Here is a 25,398-nt window from a genome sequence, read left to right on the forward strand (position 1 = left end):
AGCGCACCGGGCATTGCTGGGAACCGAGCCCCTGCCAGATCCTCTCCCTGTAGACGCCAAGAGGACAGCGAGAGCAACCTGTCAAGACCTTGGGTAGGAAAAGTTCAAGAGAGGGACCTGGGGAGGTGCTCCCGGGGCAGGCCGGGCTGGGGCTCAGCGGCCCAGCGAAATGGCCACGGCGACGAGTGCGAGAATGATACAAAAGTTTAGGGAGAAGAGGAAAATTCCGGGAAATCCCATCCCGAGTCCTTTTGGTTTTTGTTCTCACTGCTCCCGGCCTGTTTTATCTCTGACAAAGCCCAGGGAAAGCTTGTGTTCTGCAGGCTGTGCTTGCGGTTGCTCTGCCTGGATGTGTCCCCGCGCACACGCACGACATGCACACAGATATGTGTTCCTATGTACAGAGCACAGACAGCGAGTAGGGCTCGGACCTCCAGGCTGCTGCGGCCGAGATCGCTCGCTTTTCCCGAAAAAAAATCGGACTTGGATGTGGAGAGCTCCCCGCTGCAAGCGTAGCCTCCTCCGTTCAGCTCCAAAACAACGGGACCCCTCTTCGGAGAGGGATTTTAGGCTAGAGGATATTTCCCCGGCGGTAAAGGAGGTCGAGGGAAATTTATCGATCGTTTTGGAGGTTCTGCGTGTGTGAGGTTTCTTTTCAAACGGATATAATTCCTCCCTGCCCAAGTGCTAAATTACTCGATGCAGTTTTCAAAGGAGCCCCGTGATTATGTCAGGATGTCTGGAAAGAAAAAAAAAATAGGCAAAAAAAAAAAAAAAAGGAGTTGAAGTTTTTCCAATTCAGATTCATTCTTCTGTCCCGGAGAAGTGTAAATACACAGATGCAGAAGTGTTCTTCCTACGATAAAGAGAAGTTTCTCTCTTTTTTTTTTTTTTTTTTTTAATTTTCTTTTTTTCTTCATATTCAGTGCTCTGGAACCCCAGTCGAAATCAGCACATCAAACACCCGTCCTATTTAGGGCACTTTCTCATCCTTGCTCGTGTCTATAACCCCAGATCTTTTCGAGAAGTAATGACCACCGCTTGAGGGGAAAAAAGTTGCACGAAGAAGGGGTGAGGGAATTCAGGAAGTTAAGATACTAGCGATTCACGAGGGACACGAGTGGGGCTGAAGGGAAATCCTTCTCTCCCTTGCTCGGCTCTCTCAGCTCAGCGGGGCCAGAGCCCTGCACTCCGGTGTCTTCGGGCAGGAAAGGTTTTCCCAAACGTGCGAGACCTGGGAGAACGGCACCTCGCAGCAAAATCTGCCCAAAGAGCTGAGCTCCGCCGTGTAAAGCTCACTTTGCCCTGCGCTCGCACGCACGTGTGGCTGTGGATGTCTGTACGTGCAGCCGCCCCACGCCTGCAGATCAGATTTACATTTCCTACAGAAAGTGAACTTCTCCCTCCACAAAGTGCACACAGCGCGGGGTACACAAAGGGAAACACGGCCTCAAACAAAGGCGCAAGAACAGCCGCATCCTTGCGTGCCCGACACTGTTTTGTCACTTATTTTATCCCCTCGATTTGGTATTGTGTTAAAAATATCGGCGAGCTGGGAACAGATGCCTTTAGCAGAGAGTGGGGAAGGAGAATAGAATTCACCTCGCCCTTTACTGGAAACAACCATTTAGACGGCGATTTGTTTTTTAGCATAATTTAATGCAGTGAAGTAACGGATTTTTAGTGTATAAAGTGGAAAGAAAATAGAAAACAACGTCCGGGAGAGAAGGAAAGAAACGCTAGACTGGTTTTAAGACTCCCCCCATCCCTTGGTTCAACAGAAACATTAATTTACATTAGCAATTCTGCATCTTTAAGATAAATTACACAGCGGCGTAATAGATTTAAAGTACGCCAGATTTTTTTATCATTAATTGTAAATGTGCAAAATACCTGCTGGTACTTCACTTTAGAAGAATGTAATTGGCAAAAATGGGAGGCTGATGAATAGATAATAGATCCTTAACTACCAATAAACAGTAAGCACCAGCCAAGAGTATTAGGATGTGATCATAATTATTCTGCAGCTCCAGCCAATGGGAGGAGGAGAACTCAGCCCTAAAATCATCTCCGGACCCAAAGGTAAACGCGAAAATACGGACAAGGCTGGAACCGGAGACTCGATCCCCTGTCCCGTCTGCGAGCGCCCGGCGTGTCCCAGCTCTGCGCGATGCGGCTGCCCCGCGCTTTGTGCTGCGCGCCGCGCGGTGCGCCCAGCGCGGACGAGCCAAGGGGAAATAAATAAGTTCGGAGCAGGAGGACGACCCGTTCTCTCACCGGGACGAAACCTTTCCCAAGCGGGGCATCTCTCCCTGACGCCCCGGGGCCGACCAAGGTAACCTCGCCGGGCCGAGAGTACCCGAGAGGTGGCAGGGACGGGGGTGTCGCGCCGGCGGAGCAGCCCAACTCCCCCCTGCCCCCACCCGAGGAGATGCAGGGCCCCCCATCTCCCGTCCCGCTGAGCCCCCATCCCCCCCGATCCCCGTCCGCCTACCTTGTTCGCCGAGCGGCGGCAGGGGAGGGAGGGCAGCGCGGCCGCGGAGGGGCGCGGAGCCGAGCGGGGCCGGGCGGGGGCGGCGGCGCGGCGCGCTCCCCCCGCGCTGGCGGGCGCGCTCCCGCCGCACTCCGATCCGCGGCTCCATCCCTCCCGATGGCGCTGCCCGGCGCTCGCCTCCCCTCTGACGCACTTTAAAGAGTCTCCCCCTTCAACCTCAAGGCGAGTAATAGCGACCAATCATCAAGCCATTTACCAGGCTTCAGAGGAAGCTGTTTATGTGATCCCAGCACTAATTAGGCTCATGAACTAACAAATCGTTTGCACAACTTGTGAAGGGGCCGATCACATCCATGGATTGTCTTTGGACTTAGGGGGGGAGGGGGGGGGCGCGACCGCCTTTTCCTTGCAGGAGGGAAACTTCTCCCAGCAACTTTTTTTTTTTTGTGTGTGTGTGTGAGTGTGTGCGTGGTGCGTGTGTGTGTCTCCCTTTTGGGTACCGCTGGCTGCCGCTGCCTCCTTTTCCTCCAGCCCCTGTCTATTTATGTGTGTATCTATCCCTCCTCAAGTCACTCCCTGCTGCAAACTTCCCCGGATCGTCTCCCGCGCACCAGAGAGAGACGGGCAGAGATTGGGTCGGGGACTCTCGTCGCGGCAGCAGCATGTTTCAGCCCACACCCAAGCGGTGTTTCACCATCGAGTCGCTGGTGGCCAAAGACAGCCCCTTGCCCGCGTCTCGCTCCGAGGATCCTATCCGGCCGGCGGCGCTCAGCTATGCCAATTCCAGCCCGATGAACCCTTTTCTCAACGGCTTCCACTCCACTGGCAGGGGGGTCTACTCCAACCCGGACTTGGTCTTTGCAGAGGCCGTCTCCCACCCGCCGAACCCGGCCGTGCCGGTCCATCCCGTGCCCCCTCCTCACGCCCTGGCCGCCCACCCGCTGCCTGCTTCGCACTCCACGCACCCGCTCTTCGCCTCGCAGCAAAGGGACCCCTCCACCTTCTACCCGTGGCTAATACACCGCTACCGGTATCTGGGCCACAGGTTCCAAGGTACGTGCAACTTTTCTCCTCCTCCCGAGCCAGCCCTGCATCCCCCGGCCGGTCCCCGCGCCGTTGGGGGACGGCGGCCCCTGCCCGGAGCGGAAGGCTCGGCTCGGCCGGGCCCGGGCGCTTTTGTCCCCGTCTCCCCCTCCGCCAAACTTGGGAGAGCTGTCAGAGCCGAGGAGCTCGGGCTTGGTTTTGTTTTGCTGCTTTTCCCGGTTTGTTTTGGTTTCCCGGGGAGAGGGGGGCGAGCGGGAAGGCAAGGCCGGCTGGGACTTCGTCAGCTTTCTGCTCCCATTAAAAGCAGACGAAAAGGTGGATATTTTTTGTTCCGGTGTGTCAGGAGCTAGAGAGGAGCCCCCGAAGGAAGCGGCCGCGCAGAGCGGGGAATGGTGAGGCTGAGATCCCCCGGGAAGGCGGCGGTGCCCGCCGAGCTGCGGGGCCGAGCCGCGGGAAGCCCCAAGTGCGGCCGCTGCCCTTGTTAGAGGGGAAGAAACGAAGCGAACCCCAGAGAAAGGAGGAGGGAAGCGTGTGTGGGGAATTAATCCCAGCACCGAAGCAGCGCGGGGAGATGGGGCTGAGGAGGAGAGCCGGGGAAGGGGCACGGAGGGCGATCCCGACCCTGCGGTCAGCCAGGGGCTCCAAATGCCAAGGATTAATAACCAGCTGAAGGGAAATAACCGAATCCAATGGCGGACAATCAATAAAATCCCCCTTGCTTAACCCTTTGTAACCGGCAGCGTCTTCTCCGAGGGCTGAGCCGATTTCTCCCGTAATGGGTCCGGCTTCTGCCCCTCTCATTATAGGCAAACCAACAAACAAAACAAAATCAGTCTCCACTCGCAGGGATCCATCTCTTTCTTTTTTTTTTTTTTTTTTTCCTTGTATTTTTATTTTTTAATTCGGAACGAAAGCAAACCACCTGCATGTTGCATTTTCCACGGCCTTCCACAGCCGGGCCGCTGCAGCCGGGTTGAAAAAGGAGCCACTCTCTCCAAAGCCAGGCGCTCTGAGACACAAAATGGATTATTACCCTTTCAGAATAAAATTACAGGTTTCGCTCACCAAATTATTTGTCGCAGGCACCAGGCGATTGGTAACGAGGGGTAGATGAAAGGCGGAAATGTCCTGGTGTTGAGCCACAGCCTGATTTCAAACACACCCTCCTCCTCCAACGATTTTGAAAGCACTTACAGAGAGAGCCCCTCGGTGCCGCTTCCACCTCGGAAGGACCAGCCCGGAGTAGCGGCACAGGGGCACCCCGGAGGGAAATGTCCCCCGAAAAGCCCCGGCTCACCACCCCCCGCTCCCGCCCCCGCTCCAGTGCAGGCCGGCAGGAACGGCATGGGACGGGATGGGATGGAATGGGATGAGATGGGATGGGATGGCCGCTCTGTGGCCTCCTCGGAGTTTGATTCTTTATTTCCACGGCGGTTCCCAGCGCCGCCGAGGCAGAGGGGAGGGTCATGGGGCCGGGAAGGCGGCGGTGGGAGCCCCGCTGCGGGCAGCACACCGGGAGAACGAAGGCAAGCGGCGGCAGAAAGGCTCCGGCCGAAGTTTTGGGCGAGGGAAGCCGAGACAGGCCGGGGGAGCAGGCGGGAGGCTCCCGGAGCCCGGTGGGCGGCCAGGGGGCCCCGAGAGCAGCTGGCTGCGAAGGGAAGATGGAAATAACAAACAAATAGGGAAAGATGTGAGGCTCCGGTGGTCGGGATGCAGGGGGGCAGCCGTGAGGTGTAGCCGCAGACACCGCAGCATTGCTCTGGCCAATTCTGTTTTTTTTCTTCTTCTTTATTTTCTGTAGTGCTCCCCAGGTTGTGTTTTAGCATGTTAATTTATACCAGTCCTCTCCTCCCCCTGCTTATTTATCCCATCCCTCCATGTATTTATCAAAGGAAAATTCAATACAAAAAAGGAGTTGAAAAATTAAAAAGAAACTATAGTTGGATTTATCCTGAGGGTAATGGTGGGAGACAAAAATTCTTATGCTAAAAAGTGCTGTCGAGTGTATTTGGGGAAGGTGCTTTATTAATCTGTTTTACCCTGTTTCCCAGGGAATGAAACCAGCCCGGAGAGCTTCCTATTGCACAATGCACTGGCCAGGAAACCCAAACGGATCCGTACAGCTTTCTCCCCATCCCAATTACTGAGACTGGAACATGCCTTTGAGAAGAACCATTATGTAGTAGGAGCGGAGAGAAAACAGCTGGCACACAGCCTCAGCCTCACGGAAACTCAGGTAAGGGGCGAGCAGGGACCGGGCAGCTGGGAAAGCGAAAGTACGGGCATCTGCTGTGGAAATGCCACCCGGCCGGGCCGAGATTCGGGCAGCGCCAAGGGCGAATTCTAGGGGTGTTTAGGCCTCCATCCCGAACCGGTGCAGTGGGGAGAGGGTTCTCTCCAGTCTGAGTGTCGCAAAATCTTTTTCCCGTGCCCGGGATCGCGGTGCCTCGGCCGGGCGTGGGGAGCCGCAGCGCTCGGGGCGCGATTTGGGGATTTGGGGTCCCCCGGGCAGCCCCGGCCGGAGCTCCGGCCCGAGAGGAGCTGCGGTCTGCGGGTCCGGTCGTTCTGCTGCGGGACTGGTGTGACCCTCAAGAAGGAGTTCGATATTAGGGGAAAAGCCCCCAAACAAATGTGGGGGCCAGGAGGAGAACCTCCTCTTTAGACCCTACAGCAGAAACACAGTTCCTTGGATGAATTTTCGCTCGTTCCTAGCCGACAGAGGGGATGCGACGAGCCGGTTCAGGAGGGCAGAAAGATGAAAAATAAAAGCAGAGACATTACTCACAAGGAATGCCCCCCTCACCCCTTCCACCCTCCTTCTCCCCCCAGCCCCAGCCGACTGGCTGCGGGCCAGAACGGCACCGGGGACTGTTGGGTCTCTCCGGCGGGACTCTCGGCGATGCTTCTGGGTCCCGGCAGGTACCGGGGCCGGGGGCCCGTGCGGCGGCGCGGAACGGGCCGGGAGCAGCGGCGGGGCGGGCTCAGGCTCCCCCCGACGGCCGGGACCCGGGGCAGGCGGGCCCGCTGCGAGCGCGTTTTTCACGCGGTTTTCTCCCCGCCGGAAGAAAGGCTGGAGTTTGGAGGATTGGTGGTGGTGGTTGTTGTTGTTGTTGTTGTCGTTGTTGTTGTTGTTGTTGTGTCGGGTTTTTGTTTTGTGCCCTTCCAGGAGACTCGTGGAGAGAGAGGGTTCCAGATGGGGATTGTCTCTGCTACAGTATGTGGCACTGTACTAAAAAAAAAAAAAAAAAAAAAAAAAAAAAAAAAAAAGCCAAAATACCCAGCCGCAGCCTAGTTCAAAGTTCCCAGTAAACACAGCGTTCTCTGGGCGGATTAAGTTGTAACACTTTTTTTTTTTTTTCTTAACTCCTTTTCGTGGGGGAAGCAATAAAGAGGTTGGAGCTTTTGTTTTAAAATGTCTCCCTAACAAAACAATAAAAAGGGATCGCCACTTTTATGAGGTTCCCCGAACAAGGGACCGGTCACAGGCTTATTTCTACTGGAAAGCTGTATTTAAGGTGGTCTTTGTGCTGCTTGATTCCGAAGCTGGTTGGGGTCTTTTGTCCGGATGTCAAACCCCCAGTCCCCTACAAATGAGCTCCCTTTTGGGAGATCAGCGTGCAGAAATGAACCGTCCTCCCCTTCAATTAGCAAACTAAAAGCAAATTAAACTCACCCCTTGTTCCCCGCTCAGCTTTTTAATGGGGGACTTTTGGAGAATATGAAAATGCAGCAGAGATGTGTGTCCGGCCAGTCAGGTCTCTGTTCTGAAGAGGCAGCGAAGCGGGTTAAACCAGCTTATTAAAATGCTCCAGTTCCCTTTCCCCCCCTCGCTGAGGCCTTTATCAGGCACTTTCAGACAGAACCAGAGTTTAAATTGCTTTTTTTTTAAAAAAAAAGTTTACCTTTGGACGCTACAAGGAGTGTGGCCAGCCCTGGAGATAGCTCCCAGATCAATACTATCTGTAATTAAAGCCCTGAAGTCAGCTGCCGGATGGTTCAGTCAGATTTACGCGGCGCTGAACAAAACCAGAGATATTTATGATGCCACTTGCCGCTCTCCCCGCACCGCGATCGCTCCTGGACGGCGCGTCCCAGGGAGACGCTGCGCAGAGCGATGGGCGTTTTTCTATTCGGGCCATTTTTGTACATTTTATTCGCTTTTCCACGAGGAAAAAAAAAATTCCGTGCGTCCTCCCCCTAGCCCCATCCTGGCCCCCTTTAGAACGGACGAGGCCCTGCCTTTGCTCTGCTGTGTGGGGCAGGTGGGAGCCCCGCGGCCCCGACGGCTCTCCCGGGGCTGGAGAGGGGGGACACCCCGCCAGGAGCGGGGAACGGAGCCTCTCCGGGCACTGGGGCCGTCGAGGTGACGAGCCCCACGCTGTGTGGGCTACCTGGGCGCTGCTCGGGGCTGCGCGCCCGCGGAGGCTCCAGGAGCATCCCCCGGCCGTGCCGCCGCTCCCGAGCGCGGCGAGCTCCGCGGGGCGTGGGGCAGCCTGGCCGTGCCTTTCTCGCAGAGCTTTGGGTGGCAAAGGGGTCCTGGCTCTGCTCGCCACACTGGCCAGGGTGACAGCAGTGGGGACAGGCTGCGGACGGAGCGCAGGGCGCGGTGGCACACGGAGCAGGAGGGGAGCAGAGCATCTCCCTGGTCCGGGCAGGACTAACGCCCGGTGCCTTTCCTCCCGCAGGTAAAAGTATGGTTTCAGAACAGACGGACAAAGTTCAAGCGGCAAAAGTTGGAAGAGGAAGGTTCAGACTCACAACAGAAGAAAAAAGGGACTCATCACATTAACCGGTGGAGAATCGCCACCAAACAAGCCAGTCCAGAGGAAATCGACGTCACGTCGGACGATTAAAAAACTGGCACTTTTGGACTTTTCCAAGCCAGCATCCCACGAACCGAAAGTGTTAAAGGCTCAGCACCCCACCCCCCCCCAGCCCCGCGGCGTGGCGGTGCGGGGAAGGACACGGAGATCTTCATCACAACGCGATTCCCGCCCGGGAGGGAGCTGGGAGCGAGCGAGGGCAGCCAGCGAGGGCTCCGGACTGTGGCACTGCCGGCACCGCTCTGCCAAAGGGGATCTGTCAATCAAAGCCAAAACACCGGGACGAGGTGATTGACAGGTATTCCGTTTATCGCAGTCCACTTTTAAAAGCATAACGTAAAAAAAAAATTAAAAAATATATAGAAAAAAAAATTTTAAAAAGAAAAAAAAATTGAAGCAAAAAAAAAAAAAAAAGCCCCCAACCAAACCAGAAAAATTAACACCTTACGGGACATTTTGCACTTCACGGTTTTTTCCGTCTTTGAAAGAGAAATTTCCATAAGCAGCCAAAACCCACACCTGTTTCAGAAACTTGAATTGCATGTGTAAAGCCGTCTGGGGAAAAAAAAAAAAAGAAAAAACCGGGAAAAAATTACTCCGGTTCCTAAAGACAGACATGAATTGTAATTTTTTTTCCCTTTAAGACAGGTTCTGTGTGCTTTTTAATTTTATTTTACGAGAAATGTGCAGTCTGTAAACATTTTATAATAACTTCTGGCGTCAAAGTGTTTGTGAAAGCTAAATGAAGTAGCAGTAACAAAGCATAGTGTTCCTTCCGGATGGACAAACACGGTGGGGAGGGGAGGGACGGGAGGGAAAGGCGGGGGGGGCGGGGGAGGTTGGGGTTGGTCATAACTTTTGCTGAAAAAAAAAAAAAAGAATCAAATGGAATTATCTCCCCACTCCCCCCAACTGTATCCCCATTGCAAAACCGGATGATGATTACTTTTTTTTTTTAAGATTTATAAAGCGCAAACCCAGCGACCAGTTTTGGCGGTGGGGACACCTTCTAAGCTGGGAGGATCCAGAGAAAAGGGACTTAAAATCGCGGATTGATTTTTTTTTTTTTTCTAATGACCATTTTCATTGGGTCAATTTTCAAGCACTGACCTTATAATATTCCGAGATCATAGAGCTACTAAAAAAAAAAAAAAGTGACAATTGTTTCCTTCATGTCTCCTATACCAGAATGTAAATATTTTTGTGTTTTGTGTTTAATTTGTTAGAATTCTAACACACTATATACTTCCAAGAAGTATGTCATTGTCAATATTTTGTCAATAAAGATTTATCAATATGCCCTAATTTTTTAAGCAATATCTTTTCCCCTTCACCCCCAAATTTCTCGGAAACTGAGGTTTCCCCCCACACCGCCTTGTTTTTAGCTGCTGAACCCCCGCGGCCGCGCCGCACATTCCTGCGGCCATAGGCGCATTTTCTTAATGTATTCGCTGGCTGCTAAATAGACCTCCAAAAATAAGCCGCAGAGGCGCACTTGCTGTAATATAAATACCCCAAACCCCCCGAAACAGAACCAACCAACCAAACAAAAACCTCAAGGAGAAACCCAGCCCCTTCCCTGGTTGGGAACTGAAGTGCGGACCGGTTCGTGACCGTGAAACTGTGAAACTGCCGCGCTCCGCCGAGAGAGGCTTTCCTCGGCAAAAATGTGTGCTTTATTTAGCGAGAGAGGATTTTTTTTCTTTTTCTTTCTTTTTTTTTTTTTTTTGGTCTTTTCCCCCATCTTTTGCATCCCCTGTCCAGGTGGGTGCGGTGAGAAGCAGGTCCTGTGAGCAGAGGCTGCGCCCCAGCTGCTGCTCTCTGCTCTCCCTGCCGCTCTCAGGGAGCGATCCTGGGCACGGAGTAAAACTCTGACATTAAAGAGGTGGGGGAAAGGAAAAAAAAAAAAAAAAAAAAAAAAAAAGAAAAGAAAAGAAATGTTGCTCTGGGTCCTTGAGGAAACTAGCTGGTTTTCTGGGGGTACACAGTTGTTTTTTCATGCTTCATTTGCTCCTTAGCCTGATAGACTGCATTAATCAGTTTTATTTCCATTGATAGAGAAACCTCGTCTGCTCTGTTCGAGCTACAAAGAATCCTGCAAGCTTTTGTGAAAGTGCAAATCAGTTTAGGCAATTATCATACCAGGAATATGAAGGGGAAAGAGGAGGCATTGCCCAGTGGTCTCCTTTAATCTCTTAATCCGTGGATCCAGGGGGGCTAGTTGGACATAATTTAGGACAATCTGACTACCCTTTACACTGTGATAAGGCGAAGTTACAATGCATCGCAAAAATACGAGCTTTGTTAAACATACTGCCTTGAAAAGTTAAGATTAGACATTCTGTGCACGAGTTGGCTCTATCGGGTACTATGTAAATTTAATTTTTTAAAAAATATCCGATCTTCTTTTTTCTTTTCTTTTTTTTTTTTTTTTTTAACATCTCTTCTTATACAATCCCGGTGACTTTCCATTCACTTGTGCTACAAATATGAGAGAGGCCCAGTCAGGGTTAGGACGCATGTCGCAATGCAGTCCCCTCCATTTAAACCCGGGCTAATTATTTAGTAGAGCTATTCCCAAGGTAAACTTCTCGTCGCGTTTCTTCCCTCCTCGAACAGCTGATGGTGCAGATCTGGAAGCCAAGCAGGACGCACATTGAACTCGCCCAGGCTGCCTCGCTCCCCACTTCAAACCCGGGCAAATGGGCAAACATTAAACGGATGGCGGCCGAACAGCAGACTTGGGCCTTTCTAGAAATTGTTTCCCATCTTGATAAAAGGCTTATTTCTGCAGGAACCATATATTTCTCCCCCCACCCCTTTTTTTTCTTTTTTTTTTTTTTTTAACCGTGAGGGAAGAGAGGGAGAGAGGGGGAAAAAATTAAGCGTCCTATGTAGCGTAACAGCAATAAAATCTTCAGAGAATGCCATTAGCTTTGAAAAAAACCCCTAAAAGCTTTATTACAAACCCAGCTTTGAAAATAGGGGGGATTAGGAGTCTGAAAGGGTCCCACAATGGTTAGAAGAAAAGGTTTCATGCTAATGAGGTTAATGCCCTTTGTATCTCAGGACTCCACAACTTCATTACTCCCTATCTCCGGCTGCACCAAGCGGCTCAGAACACTGCAATCCACTCCAGCTCTCCCCTGCCTTGCCTAGAGAAGGATTTGATAGCAGCTCTGTTCAAACTAGATAATTATATCTTTTCAAGTCGGAATTAAGATAAAGAAAGTGAAGCAAAGGCGGCTAGCCTTGATCCACTGCAAACAAATTTGGCGCACTTTCTAGTCTCTCTCCCCCTGCCTCAATAGGCAGGACAGTCAGCTTATTAGACCCTCATTTGCTTTATTAATTCATCTATTTAAAGTGGCAGGATTAGAGAGAGGGAGAGAGAGGCAGAGTCTAATGTGGGACAGTGGATGCCAGGCAACGTGGAAATATAAATATTGGCGAGATGCTATCCGAGCGGGCGTTCAAAAATACATTTTATATTAAATAACTCAGAGGGGTGGGGGAGGGAGCGTGGATTTCGGGTGGCGAATTGCAAACTCGGGCGGATTTTTACGGCTTTTTTGAAGGAAAGCTGGGGGACGGCTGCCGGGGGCCGGCTCTCCCTCCAGAGGACGGGCGGCCCTGGGTGCCTGGCGGGGGATTTCGCCCGCCGGGGCTGCTCAGGGGGCTGCAGGACAGGCGGGGACCCCCGCACCCCGCACCCTGGGGCCGTAGGACAAGCGGGGACCCCCGCACCCCGCGGCTCGGGGCCGCTCCTGGCAGCGCTGCCCGGCGGCCGCGGGTGCGGAGCGGGGCTGGGCTCCCGGGAGCTCCGGGGCTCCGCTGCTCTCCCTCCTCCGCCGCTCGGCTCTGTCTGTCGGCCAAGGTCAGCGCATCCCGCCCCTCGCCTCCCCCGGCCCCTCTCAGCCCGGGGTCCCCTCCGCATCCCCACCCTCCGCAGCGCGTCCGGGACCTGACCCCTCCGGCCTTGGCTGTTTAACCCTTTCCCTTCGGACGCGGCCAGCGGCTTCCAGCAGGGGTTGCTTCCCACCGCTGGGATTTGCGCTCCCCACGCGGCGCAAGCCCGCACCCACGCAGCCCTCTCTGCCGCTGGACCGGGGTGAGGCCGGAGGCCTTTGGAGCCCTCGCTTTGCTGTGTTTAAGCGCTGTTTATTTGCCTTCCTCCTCTGACGGATCGCGCTGTTACCTGCGAGGGCTCGGCGGAAATTAGCGGTCCCCTCTAATTAGCGCCCAGCCTCCGCGTAGCCCGTAGGAAACAGGCAGAGCCGCCCGGGCCGGGTTTCCTGCTGAACGGGATTCTCCCAGCCCTGCTCCCGTGTCCATCCGCGGTTCATCCCTGTGAGCTCGGAGCTCACAGAGCCATTGATTTACTCCTGCAAAGGGTCCCGCTGCGAGGGGGAAGCGGGAGTTTAGAGAACCTCCTGACCCCGAGCCGTGACCTCTCTCCGCGCCAGCCTCTCCCCTGGTGGGACACTCGCAGCCGGGCAAGCCCAGCCCGTGGCCCACGCCTGGGACCGAAAGGGCCATTAATCACCTTCCCCCGCTCGCTTTTAATTGACCTTTGGCAATTAGCGCCTGTTGCAGGGAAAGCCACCCGTGGGCCGTCAGGGAACCCTCCCGGTGCCCCTCGGACCCCTCTTTGCCCGGGGGGCGCCGTGGCCGCCCCAGCTCCGAGGTGTCCCCGCCAGGCACGGCCGGGAGGATGCTGCGGGCACCGGGCTCAGCCCGCCTCGCAGGTGGCTGCCCTGGCCGCAGCAGGGGAGGCAGGATCTGCCTTCTCTCATCCTCATCCTTCTCCCGGTCCCCGCCGTGGGGCCGCTCGGCCCGGCTGCCCCGGGAGCCCCATGTCCCCGCACGGCCTGGCCGGAGCCCCGGCTGCTGCGGGGGTGCCGGGAGAGCATTTATAGACCCGCTCTCCATCGCCCACGGCTGGACCTGACGTCAGGAAGAACTTGATCTCGCCCGCTTTGCTCCTGCTTCTGAAACTGATCCTTGAAATGAGAGAACAGACTCTACACAATTCCCATGGCCTTGACATAAGGTACAGCGATAAATATACACCACTAATGAGCAATTACCATATAATCACCTTCCAATTAGCTCGCATAATGATGAATTAAACATTCTAGCCTGCTGGATTAGGTTTCTTACTTTGTATATTATTTACGAAGGCTAGCTTCTGCTGAGCACCAAATATCAAATTAGATAGGGAATTTTCAGTTGGGGGTAATTACGCATTCAGAGCATGCCCGGAGTTTTTGTCACCAGCTAACTAAAGTGTATTGGAAGGTAGTGTCCATCCTTTTCTGTCCTTCCTTTTTGATGTCTTAAAACAAAGTCCACGCTTTTCTGCCAATGCTCCGCACGTCGCCTCCCCCGTGTTAATTCTGCTTCCTTCTCCAAGGCTGGACAGGCAGAAAAAGTGGCTGAATTTTTTTTTTTCCCCGGGACAGTTAAATAATAGGGAAGAGGCAGAGGCAGGATCTGGGGGAAGCAAAGGATCTCACAGTCCGAAGAAACCCGGCCTGTCATCCCGGACAGGTAGAAAAGCCCTGGTCCTCGCTCGGGGTGGTGAGGACTGGCCGGGCACAGGAGGGGACATCCCCATCACCCCCATCCCGGGCAGCTCTCGCACAGACCCCAGGACCGGCCGGGGGACGCTGAGTCCTCCCCCGAGTGGTTGTTTCCTTCACATTCTGGGGAGAGGGCTCCAAAAAAATCCAGCCCCGGCTGCGTTTGGTCCGTCTGGGCTGAGGGAAGGGGCGGGGAAGGTTTTGGGTGCCGATTCCCCCTGGAAGGGGACGAGAGGAGCAGCATCAGCCCCGCAGGAGGAGAGAGGGATGCGGAGCTCGGGCACTCGGGCAGCCCCAGCCCTCACCCAGAGGGGATGGAGGGACGGCGGCTGCGGGCGGGGAGGGGGCTCGCAGCCGCCGTGTGGAAAGTGGGAACCAGTCTCGGAGCCGCTTGGCTTTTGTTGGTTTAAGCTGGACCCTTAATGTTTTCTTAATTAAGCGTTTGAGTGTGAGTAAACCTCCGCGAGGCGTTTACAGCCTGGCTATAAAGTGGGAGCGGGGGATCTCCCTGCCTCCTGCAATGCCTGAAAACATTCCTTGGGGGCTTGGAGGGGGCAGAAAGCCGCTCCGCAGGGAACAATGTTCTTACCCAGACTCCTGCTTGGAATTACCTTTCAAAAAGTCCTTTACCTATAAGGGAAAGGACAGACTAGCAGTATCCTCTTTCCCCGCTCCACTCTCTCCCGCCTGACACATGGAGCTCTGGAAAGTTTCAGGGATTTCCAGTCAGGAAGGGAACAGTCCAGAAGAGCAGAGATGCTCGGCTTCAGCTGCGGGTTTTTTTTTTTTTTTTCCCTTTTCCTATGTAATCGTGTTTTTTATGTAAAAAGGAATTAAAAAAAAAAAAAGAAAAAAAAATGAAGAATTCGAAACAATTTCCCCCAGTGAAAGTGTTTACTGAATGAGTGTTGGTGACCTGAACCCAAATAAACTTAGATAAGGTGTGGAAACTCATCTGTCAAATCCCGCAGGTCTGGAAGCAGCAGCTGATCCAAGCCTGACTCGAGAGAAGCTGCTGGATTCCGGTGTTTTTGGGGAGTTACACTCCGAGCTTTATCAGTATTTGAACAACCTTTTTGTGGTTTTGCTGTGTTCACAGAACGCGCGAAGTCCCGACTTTCTCCTCAAGGCCGGAGAATACAAGCACGGCTGTTATTTTATCTTTAGATCAGCAAGTGGGTATCAGAGGCAGGGAAGAGAGTGCATTCTTGTGGGTTGCGAGACTGAGATATTCCCAGATAAACTCTTCTGTGATCTCATTTATAATCCACGCGATCACGGCTATTTTATTTGGCATACATGTGTCGAGAGGAGGCGTTTGCTGCAATGGGAAGTTTAGGATCCAAATATGATTTAAAAACCTTTTTCAGAGAGTTATCTCCTGTGCCACTCTCCTCGTCCCAGTAAGCACGTTGCCTTTTTGTAGCCCACACATTACCTGCCTCTCCGTGGGCTGCCAAATATCTGCTCAGAATCAAGGAAAAGAGAGGAAAGGGGAAGATGTGATTTGGAAGAGTGAAGGCTATTCAAATAAACCATGAAAAGGTATTTTCATAAGAATAACGTTATTTTATTTAAATTCCCCTGGAATGCAAAATAATAGAAAGTCCTGCACTGACTAAAATCTGCAAGGAAACAGAGAGGAAAAGAAAAAGAGAGAAAAATAAAAAATAAAGATGTGTGTGAGAGATAGGGGAAGAGGAAGGAAGGAAGGAAGGAAGGAAGGAAGGAAGGAAGGAAGGAAGGAAGGAAGGAAGGAAGGAAGGAAGGAAGGAAGGAAGGAAGGAAGGAAGGAAGGAAGGAAGGAAGGAAGGAAGGAAGGAAGGAAGGAAGGAAGGAAGGAAGGAAGGAAGGAAGGAAGGAAGGAAGGAAGGAAGGAAGGAAGGAAGGAAGGAAGGAAGGAAGGAAGGAAGGAAGGAAGGAAGGAAGGAAGGAAGGAAGGAAGGAAGGAAGGAAGGAAGGAAGGAAGGAAGGAAGGAAGGAAGGAAGGAAGGAAGGAAGGAAGGAAGGAAGGAAGGAAGGAAGGAAGGAAGGAAGGAAGGAAGGAAGGAAGGAAGGAAGGAAGGAAGGAAGGAAGGAAGGAAATGTCGTGTGTAAGGAGAAGCCAAGGTCCCAGTGTGGGGCTGAATGAAACAGGGACATTGTCAGGAGTCTGGGCGGAAGGGTCGTGAGTTCAGCGCCGGAGCGACTTGCAAATTCACGCCAATTTGTCTTTAGGAGAGTCAAGGGCTGTCGGAAATCCGCTTTCTTCCCACCATAGTGGTGAGGTCCTGGGAGGCTGGGGTCGGTGTTTTCCGTAGGTTTTCCCTGCAGATCCAAAGCCCCGCTCGGCAGAGCGGAGGGTCCCGGCGGGCAGGGAGCGGTGCCCCCCGTGCCAGACAGGGCGGGCAGGGCGATCCCTCTCCCGGGCCCTTTTTCCCTGTCCCCAATGGGCGCTTTTCCTACCCGAGAGCCCCTTCCCGGCCTTGGAAAGGCAGGAAGGGAGAGCGCGGGCTGCCCGGGGTGGGCAGCCGTGTCCTGCGTGGCGGGGACCACCATCGCCATGGAAACGCCGAGCTGCACATCGCATCCCCGGAGGCTCAGGGACCTGCCGGGGACCCCCCAGCCGCGCTGCCGCCCTCGGGACCCCAATCGACCTTGCCCCGCCTCGTCCGTCGGTGGGCAGGAGCTCGCCTTGCGAGAGACTGCCGGGAGGAGCCGTTCCGGCTCCTTTTCCACCCTGACACGAGGGTCAGAGACAGGAGAGGGGTGGCTTTGAGCTGGGCGGCAGCGAACGGGGACTGACAGCGGCCAGCAGTCCTTTCTCATCCCCGCCTTATTGGGGCGACCGCGGGAAAGGATGGAGAGGCGGACGGGCAAATGCGGGCCCAGAGCTTGTCCCTGCCCTCCTCTACCATCGCTTAAGCTTCGCCTGTCCCAGCCAGCGACTCCCGTGTCGCCCCAGGGTCCCTGTCCCCGCAGCCGGCCCCGCGGGTGCGCCCAGCGCAGCGGCAGCTGCGGCCCCGGCCCGGTGCCCTGTCCCGTGGAAAAGCTGCTCCTTCTTTTTCGGGTATAAGGGCAAAACTCGGCCAATCTGCCCGCTCCTCCCTATAACTTAAATAAAAAAAGGAGTAAAAGGCAACGTTTACACCAGTTTAATTAAGCAGGGCCCTTGTACCTTGGGGGGGATCGCATCATTTCACATGAAATATTCATACGGGAGGTTTCCCGAGCTGCTCCGTTTAATCATTCCCGCTGCCAGCGAAGGGCTCTGTCTTTACACATGCCTGTAATTTGATTTTAATGTCCCCGCTTTTCCATCCGCACATGTCCCGAAGGTGAGTTCCCTTCAGGAAGCCGGGGCTGAGGAACACTGCCCGGCCCGGGCGGGACCCGCACCCGCGGAGCGCTCCGCAGCCTCCCGCGGCCGCGCATCCCCTGCCCGCGCATCCCCTCTCCCTGCTCAGCCCCCCAGCCCTGCCCGCCGCTTCTCCCTCCCCTCCGCGGGACTGTTTCGCGTTCAGCTGGGTGAAATAGCGGTTTTATATCCCTATTTAAAGGGGGGAAAGGAAAAGAAAAAAAAAAAGGCGGAAAACAAAACACTCAGAAGGAAAAGAATGTGGCGTCGACTAATTTGAACCAGTTCGAGTGGAAGGGCTGTCAGTTCTGTAAGTAAACGGTGCTGTGCTGGTTCAGATGTGTCCGGGGGGGAAGAGCTGAGGCTCGGGCTCGGACATTCGGAGCGGGGCGAGCGGCGCGGCCGGGCCGGACCCGCTGCTCCCGGCTGGGCAGGACGGACCGCAGCAGGGCCCGGCACCTCCGTGTCCCTTTGCAGGCTCCTGCTCAGCCTGCCTGGGTGGGGAAGAAGCAAAAAGCGTCGTTTAGCCCTGAAATGATGAGCCCCGCTTGCCCCTCGACAGATTTATCTCAGCCGGGCGGCGCGGAGAGAGGCGCACGGTAAATGATGGCATCAGACTGCAGAGCAACAGGCGGAGACGAGGTAATTGGCAGCAGTTCTCAGGGCCAGTCCGGTGACCTGTTAATCTGTTGCAACCAGCACTCAGTCAGGGGAGAAAATAATAAACCGAAAAATCTGCAGAGTGGAGAAAAAGTCTGACTTACCTCAGACCTGGTCAGCTCGTTAATGTTCCACTTGTAAAGAAAGAAGGGTTTCTGAGTGAACCCTGTCTGTGTTCGATCAGACTGCTACTCCATTTGCTCAGTGTAATATAACCTCTGTTTAATCTGTTCTCCTTTCTTTTTTAAATTTATTTTTTTTCCTTCCCTTTCTTCATTGGGATCCTGTGAGGTTTGGCATCAGCCTGTTGGAATTATGAAGCAGAAGGTGTCTGCAGAGCAGGAGCACCGTTCAGCACCTCTGCCTTTGCATTTCCCATCCAGAAGGCAGCTGTGTGATCAGAAAGTTTGGGATGGACATGCAAACCTTCACCCCTACAGAAACTTTGCTCAATAAACCTCCCTCTGTCATTCATAATAGAGCACAGAAAGAGCTGCTTGTGCAGGTGGGAATGTTTGTGTGGGAGGCTTTATACAACCCCTGCATCCCAACCATCTCCAAGTGGCTGGAGATGTGAAATAGAACCTTAAACAGGCTCAAACCAACTGCTTAAAACCAATTCCTTCACAACATTGCTTTGCTTCTGAAATAAAAGAGATAGGCTCTTGGGTAGCTTAAAGGAAAACAGATTTTTAACAGGTGACTTGGAATCAGTAATGTTTTGAAGAGCTCAGGGAGGAAACAGTGACCCCCCCCCCCCCCCAATTAAAACTGTTTTACAGAAAGTTGAAATCATAGGGGATCCACAAAACTACCATCACAATGTATATTTTCAGCATTAAGGAGGAGATATAAAGTGTGTTTGAGCTTGCTTTATTTTATTTCAGCCTTCCATCCTTCCCTTATATTTTTATTTGTTTATTTTTAGAATGGAAAGGATTATCAGGAGACCTCCCTAAAAATGATCTTTTGATCTTACTGCAAATATAGGGCCGAAACCAGCAGCCCTTACTTAACACTGAACCATTTCTGAAATGGCTGCTGGGTTGCACAGGCGGAGATCCAGGGTATTTTCCATTATTCATAAATATTTCAAGCAGGTAAGTTTAAGACTTTTTGTTTTTGATGAGCTATTCTCTCTCACACACATGCACGCAGACAAGAGCTACTTAGAACACACTTGGATTCAAGTCCAAATCAATGAATAAATTACACAGATGGGTTTCATTGCTTCTATATTTGCTGCATGTAACAAATCAGCAAAAATGTTCAGCTCATTAGCAGGGACAATACTGTGTTGGAGGGGTCAGACACGAGAGCGAAAGAAGCGTTCATTTTCCCCTGTGATGTGACTGATGTCTGGCTGAACAAGTGTGATTTATACCAGACCTCTCCCTCAATATAACATATTTCTGCAATTCTTGTGAGAATGCCCAAAACATTCATACATGACACAATCAGAAATAACTCCCTCAGAAAGGCTAAATTACATGGCTTGGAAAGTTACAGCCGTGTACATCTCATGACACTGTTTTACTGCTGAAGAATTGTCTTTTTTCTACAAGTGATAACTGCAATCCAGTAGCAGCTAAACCATTCCAGTGGGTATATGTAGCATATTTGAGCTATATATTAAAGATCAGTAACTCTACATGCTCTAAAATAAAGGATTTACGTTTTATCTCACAAATGAAGGCCAGTAAATTGTGACAAAGCTGAGCATGTATTGATAGCCCCTGTTCCATACTGTCACTTCTTAGTTTTCTAGGGGGACACAAAATATCAGTCTTTTCCTGCCTATCCACTGTCACCCAGACTTATTAATTAACTAAATAAGATTGCTATTCTGAATGGAGCCATCAGGTCAAACACTGGAAACTTTCCCACTTCTGGCCCAGGGATGAGGTTGAAAGAGGGTGAGTGAGCGTTGCTTGGAAAAGAAGGCAGAAATTTGTGCAAATCTTTCAGCTGCCACCCGGTGACTGGTGAAAAAAGCCACCTGTTTTGATTTTCCAATGAACAGGACTTGCAGATTGTGGTAAATGAGGCTTCTTTGTGTCATGACTAGAGTCAGAAGTTTTTATTTGCAGTGCTGGGATGCTGTGCAGGTGACTTTACAGTGAGAGCCCTTTCAGCTGAGGCACAGCAGAGTGCTACTGGTGAGTTTGAGCTGCTCAGGGGACAAGTGTGGCCTTTGAATTCTATATTCCCATGGCTATCCAAGCCCAGATCTCTCTGTATTTGCTCTGCTGACTGATACAAGTTCTGTGATGCAAACAAGGCCCAGAAATTCTTCTGTATACCACAAGGACCTTTCCTAATTATGCATTTCTTGGAGCACTTCAAGAAGCACCTCTTCCAGAGATGCTGATCCACTGGGGCCAGTGGTTTCCCACGTGCAGGTTGGTGTGGCTCCTCCATTCCTGTTCATGGCTGTTCCTGGAGCCTGCCCCTGTCTCAGGGACACATGCTCACTCGTGTGCATTGCTTTTGCAGAACACACAGCCAGATATTAAACTGATTTCCTCAGTGCATGCAAAATTCCCTTCAGAGCCTGAAATTTTGGATCTTTTCCTTGCCTAAATTCTATTTAGCATCTAAGTGAGACATAGATAACAAGCTGGCAGGCTGGAGCTAAAATGACTTTTTTTTTCCAATGAGTAACAACTGTGTGTGAAGGGAAACAACTGCATGCAAGGGTTTTCCATGGGAACCTGAGTCACAGCCCACTCAAGAAAACATGAAAACGCTCCACCAGGTTTGCACCATGTGTGCAGTGTATTTTGATGTGCCTTGTGATGCAGACCTGAGTGGCAGCTGAAGTCACCGTGGCACTGGAGCCCTGCTGTGGGTGATGCTCTCAGGGGCTGCTGCTGAGCAGGTCAAACCCCCTGCAGGCAGCCTCAGCCTGGCTGAGAAGTTCAGTTTGCCCCAGATGAAAATTCAGCTGGCCCCTGGGTACAAAATTTGGGAATCTCAGCTTCAGAGTCACAATATATCTTAGCAAGAAATGCTCCTTTAGCCTGTGAGAAGACAGGACCAAGCAGTCCATGCTGCTAATGCCTGTCCTGTACCTCTAGCAGAGAGGGCTGCTCCTCCACCCTGCTGAGATAAGTTGGGGAGGTGAATATCTGCTCACAGGTACTTTCAAGCTACTTTGGCAAAGCAGAAAGAGAAATCCTTCTGCTCTGTATTTGCACAGCACCTAACACAGCAGAGTCCTGGTGCCTTGCTGGAGTTGCCAGGGACTTCTACAGCACAAATAACAAGTACATAATGCATCTGCTGCAGAGCTCACAAACCTTTCATGTTATTTATGTACTAATCTGAACAGTGTGGGCCAGATTTTGATCTTGGTTATTCTGGAGTAAATGAGATACGGGTTTGGCCTCACATCCACAAGATCTATAGTCAATCAGTGTTTCTAATGTGCTCATCATGGAAATATCTTGGCATTGTGTGGCTGGCCCACTTCAGTGTGACTAGAATAGCAAAGCATTATATTAAGCAAACAGAACAGTTTGATTTATAGATTTGTGGTAAGAATAGTTCAGTTTTCCAGGGTGTTCAATTTAATTAACGTTCTCCAGGGAAAAAACTGCTATTGTTTCCCTAACCACATGCCTTCCAATACAAAATAAACTCTTGCTGGTGTGTATGTGCTGCTTAATTATCCTAAATGGTTCCTTTTGAAAGTTGTCTATTGACCTGCTTCTACACTTCACAAGTGGAGCATATCCTATTCACTCAAGAGTGTGTGTCTACCTGCACTTAGCAAGAAAGACATACCAGCTGAATTTTAACACTGCTAAAATGACAAAACAACCTGCTGCATGCAGCATTCCCCAGTGGTGTGTGTGAATAAGGCTGCAAGGGTGCTTTGTAAAGCCAAGTAAGCTGCAGTAATACCTGCAGATCCTAAGTCCAGCCACTGTTTGATGGTTGGGGATAAATCTGCAGCAAGGAGCTCTGCTTGGATGCTGCTGGAGCATAAAACAGGAGAGCAGGGACAGTTTATCTGTTTGACCCACTAGGGATCAAATCCTGCTGTTGATATTCACCTTGAGCCACTCCATGGTTTTGATCTGCTGGTCTTCAGAGGGGTGAGCTACAGGAGCAGCAGATCCTGGGCTCAGGTCACCCCTGGCTGCCAGGGCTGTGTAAATCACACAACCAACACAGTGCCCGAGCTGCTGTCTTCATCTTTCAGACTCTCGCACAGTTTTTCAAGAGTGAAAAGGATTCAGAATTCAGAAGAAGATGGTGGAGCAATCCTGACTCCATTTTTTCCCCAACATTTAAGTGGAAACAGAGCTGGGCCCAGTGAGTGCAGCAGTGTGGGATGACAGGAGGGTGAGATTTCGTGTAGTTGAGTCAGTAGTGAGAGCTGGCTGTAGCCGGCTCTGACTGAACACAATAAACAATTCCACTTGCAACATGCTGTACTATTTAAGGGCTCAGAGATGCCAGTGGGAGTTTTGCCTGAATAGCAGGCCAATAGCAGGTCCTTACTCTCTATCATGTCTCATGAAATATCACAGCCCCATGTGTGCTGCAGAGGCAGATAAGGGAGTGGTGGAGATAAGAGGGGATTGGGGAGGGGCAGCAGGAGCAGAGGGGCTGTGCCATTGCCTCTCCACTTCTGGAGAGAGCCTCCCCCCAGCTGGTGAGCTCCATCCATACTGGAGATGTCTGGAAGATGCTCTGAGGATGGCCAGGGAAACTACACAGGTCCCGGAAGCTATGGAATAACTCTGCAAAGCAAATGACCTGATTGCAAGGATTCCCTCTACATTCAGCATCTATTCCTTTCTGCCACTGTGTCTCCATTAGTTCTGCTTTCCAATGACTCCTTCTGTCTAAAAAAGGGACCTAAATTTTAGAGAAAGGTTAAAAATAATTTTTTCTTCTGTGCAATATGCAAGCAATTTATTGAATAGTCTCAGAAATCCAACTATGTTGCTTTCCTCCTGCAGTACTGCTGATTCAAACATAAAGCAGCAGGTTAAAATATATTCATAAGATACTAAAAAAAATGAAACTTGTCAAAACAAGCAGCAGATTTCTCCCTAATATTATGGTATACAATTTTTATAAATGTGGAGGCAGCTTTTCTTAGAAGTGTATTTTAAACTCATCTAAATTATATTAAGAGTCAAGGCCCAATTTGGTAACAAGCTGTGAGACATCAAGGGTTCCTTTAATGAAGAATTCACGCTGGAAAAATGTATGTCACAAGACATATGACTGGATGCCTCCATGCTTACTAACCCTTTGCTCCCCATGTACCCTGAAGTGCAAACCCAGAGAAAGGGGTTCAGATGAAGTCCCTGACTCCAAATGGCCATTTGGGTCTCTCCATGAGCACACAGCCCTGCAAAACAAAGCAGCATCAGCAAAGAGGCCTGAGGTTTGATTTGAATTTTGCTCTAGTTGAGTGATACTATTTATACCCTGGGCTAATCAGAACCAGGGCTGTTTCATCATTCTAAATGTCAGGAAAAATATATCATGTGCATCAAGGGAGAAATCTTGGCCCCACTGAAGTCAATGGCAAAACTCCCATTGATTTCATTGGGGCCAGGATTTCACCCTGAATAAAAACTCATGTTTCATACACAGTATTTAAATGGCAATGGGTTTATCTGTGAGTGGTTTTAAAAAATTGTTTTGGAGAAAAATACATTACTGAAATGCAATTAGGCATTTGTTTAGCCTTTACAGAACAATCAATGTTTTCACGAGCACTGTAAAGGAATTTAAGAAGAGAAACTCAAGGCTGAAGTCGTACGAGATGCAATTGGGCAATTGTTAGAACACATAATTGAGAGTGATTCAATGTCTCCAAACACAGTTTCACTAACGAGCTCCTGGGTTTGCGTCTGCATGATCCAAATGTGAATATTTTTTCCTGCTGGGTGACGTAATAGCTCACCAGGACACCAGTGCAACGGATGTAACATATTTGATTTGATGAGCCTGTTGGACACCAGAAAGAGCTTGCAGTTGTCTCTCTGACTTGCTCTCACACTAATGAAACCCAGCCCTGAAGTCCTGCTGGGCTTGAGCAGCTGCCTTTGGTGCTGTCCCCAGCACAGGAGGCGGGCAGAGGGTCACTGTGAGCTTTGAGCATCATTAGAAAGGTTTGGTGAAATCCTCAGCTCCAGCCTTACTTTAAATCAAAAGATTCTTCTATTTCCTTGCTGGCACGGTAAATGAGCAAAGTGTTAGGATTTGTAAGGTTCTGTGTTTGCTGAGACAATTCACAAGAAGGAAAACAGCCTTGTTTTCACCATCTAATTATTTCACTGTGCATATTTCTTCAGCTGTGTACTCAATACTTTCAAAAGTATCATGGGATCAAGAAAATAGCTTTGCATTTCAGTCAAAAAAGGAGCCAGTGGAAATAAAAACCCATACATGAACAACATTCAGTGATTGGAGAACACCACATGCCCACTTAAAAGTGCTTTCAAAAGATATGTTGTACTCAATGAATCTCACTACTTCTAACCAAAGCCATAAATCTGATGTACAAAATGTTCCCTTATTTTGACTGGATCTATTCAAGCTGATTAATTTCTCACAATTTTCTCTGAAAACCACACTTGTGGCATCACTTCAGCACTAGCTGCCCATCTCACACAGACACCATCAGTTCCTGAAATACTTGGGTTTCCTGTGAGTTTAGAATGGGTCCCTTCCAAGTATTCATTTTGTCTGATCTTGTTTAAATTATTTGAATGAGCAAAATTATGGCCTTTGATGCTATGTTGCGAAAACATTTAATCTATTTTGTTTTCAGCTTTCCTTTGACTGGTACAAGAAACAAAGCCTGGGAAAATAGGCAAATCATGACTTATGGGTGAGTGGCTAGTCACATTTGGAGCTAATTTCTTTTCCAAACATTTATACTTCCTAAGAAAAAGTTTCTCCAAAATAATAACTCCTGGAAGAGGCTAGAGTCGTGGTGAGAGAAGAGGAAAACATGACATCTGATGTAGTCCCCTCGATTAAGGTCCTGTCCAATTAGGTTTAACAAGACAGGGTTAGAGAATCATCCTAAAATACACTGAGGAGAGGAAAATATTAAGGAACAAAGAAGCCTCTGACCTCAAAGGACAAGAGAAATGAATTTCAAACCATCTTGACGAATCACTATAACCACAGCTTGATGGAGGGACAAAAATGGGACGATTCTGGCTCTGAGGATTGATGCTGAGATTAAAAAAAGCAAACAGAAAAATAAATCCTTTCACTTCTAGACCACTGACTTGAACTCATAAACCAGTTAGTCATCATCATCTGATAGTTACTGAACATGTCTTCTCTGGAACAAACTGGTGGTCTCAACAGGAGCTCTAGGAGGCATTTGACAATATTCAAATCAAAGAACAATTTCCTGCTTGGCATTACTGCTGGCCATCTCCATAGGAAGGCCAAAGGAGCAAGCAA

General features: G+C 50.8%; 1 protein-coding gene across 2 annotated transcripts; it reads left to right on the forward strand.

Moving 5' to 3' along the window:
- Positions 1–2,179: 2,179 nt before the first annotated feature.
- On the forward strand, positions 2,180–8,739 carry EMX2 (empty spiracles homeobox 2). Of its 2 annotated transcripts, XM_036386255.2 has the most exons (4): positions 2,180–2,335; positions 3,064–3,547; positions 5,590–5,774; positions 8,224–8,739. In XM_036386255.2, the coding sequence occupies exons 2-4, from the start codon at positions 3,157–3,159 to the stop codon at positions 8,389–8,391; spliced, it is 744 nt and encodes a 247-aa protein (XP_036242148.1). In that variant the 5' UTR covers positions 2,180–2,335; positions 3,064–3,156; the 3' UTR covers positions 8,392–8,739. The 2 variants fall into 2 exon arrangements, with proteins under 2 accessions (XP_036242148.1, XP_036242147.1); XM_036386254.2 differs by lacking the exon at positions 2,180–2,335 and having other exon boundaries at positions 2,891–3,547.
- The last annotated feature ends 16,659 nt before the right edge of the window (positions 8,740–25,398 follow it).

This window comes from Molothrus ater, chromosome 8, assembly GCF_012460135.2.
Source record: "Molothrus ater isolate BHLD 08-10-18 breed brown headed cowbird chromosome 8, BPBGC_Mater_1.1, whole genome shotgun sequence".
NCBI lineage: Eukaryota > Metazoa > Chordata > Aves > Passeriformes > Icteridae > Molothrus > Molothrus ater.

Bases quoted from the DNA above. Each gene is read 5' to 3' on its own strand.
- EMX2 (XM_036386255.2), top strand. From the start codon at position 3,157: ATGTTTCAGCCCACACCCAAGCGGTGTTTCACCATCGAGTCGCTGGTG. The intron at 3,548-5,589 runs GTACGTGCAACT...CCTGTTTCCCAG, and splicing joins TCTGGGCCACAGGTTCCAAG to GGAATGAAACCAGCCCGGAG. The intron at 5,775-8,223 runs GTAAGGGGCGAG...TTCCTCCCGCAG, and splicing joins TCAGCCTCACGGAAACTCAG to GTAAAAGTATGGTTTCAGAA.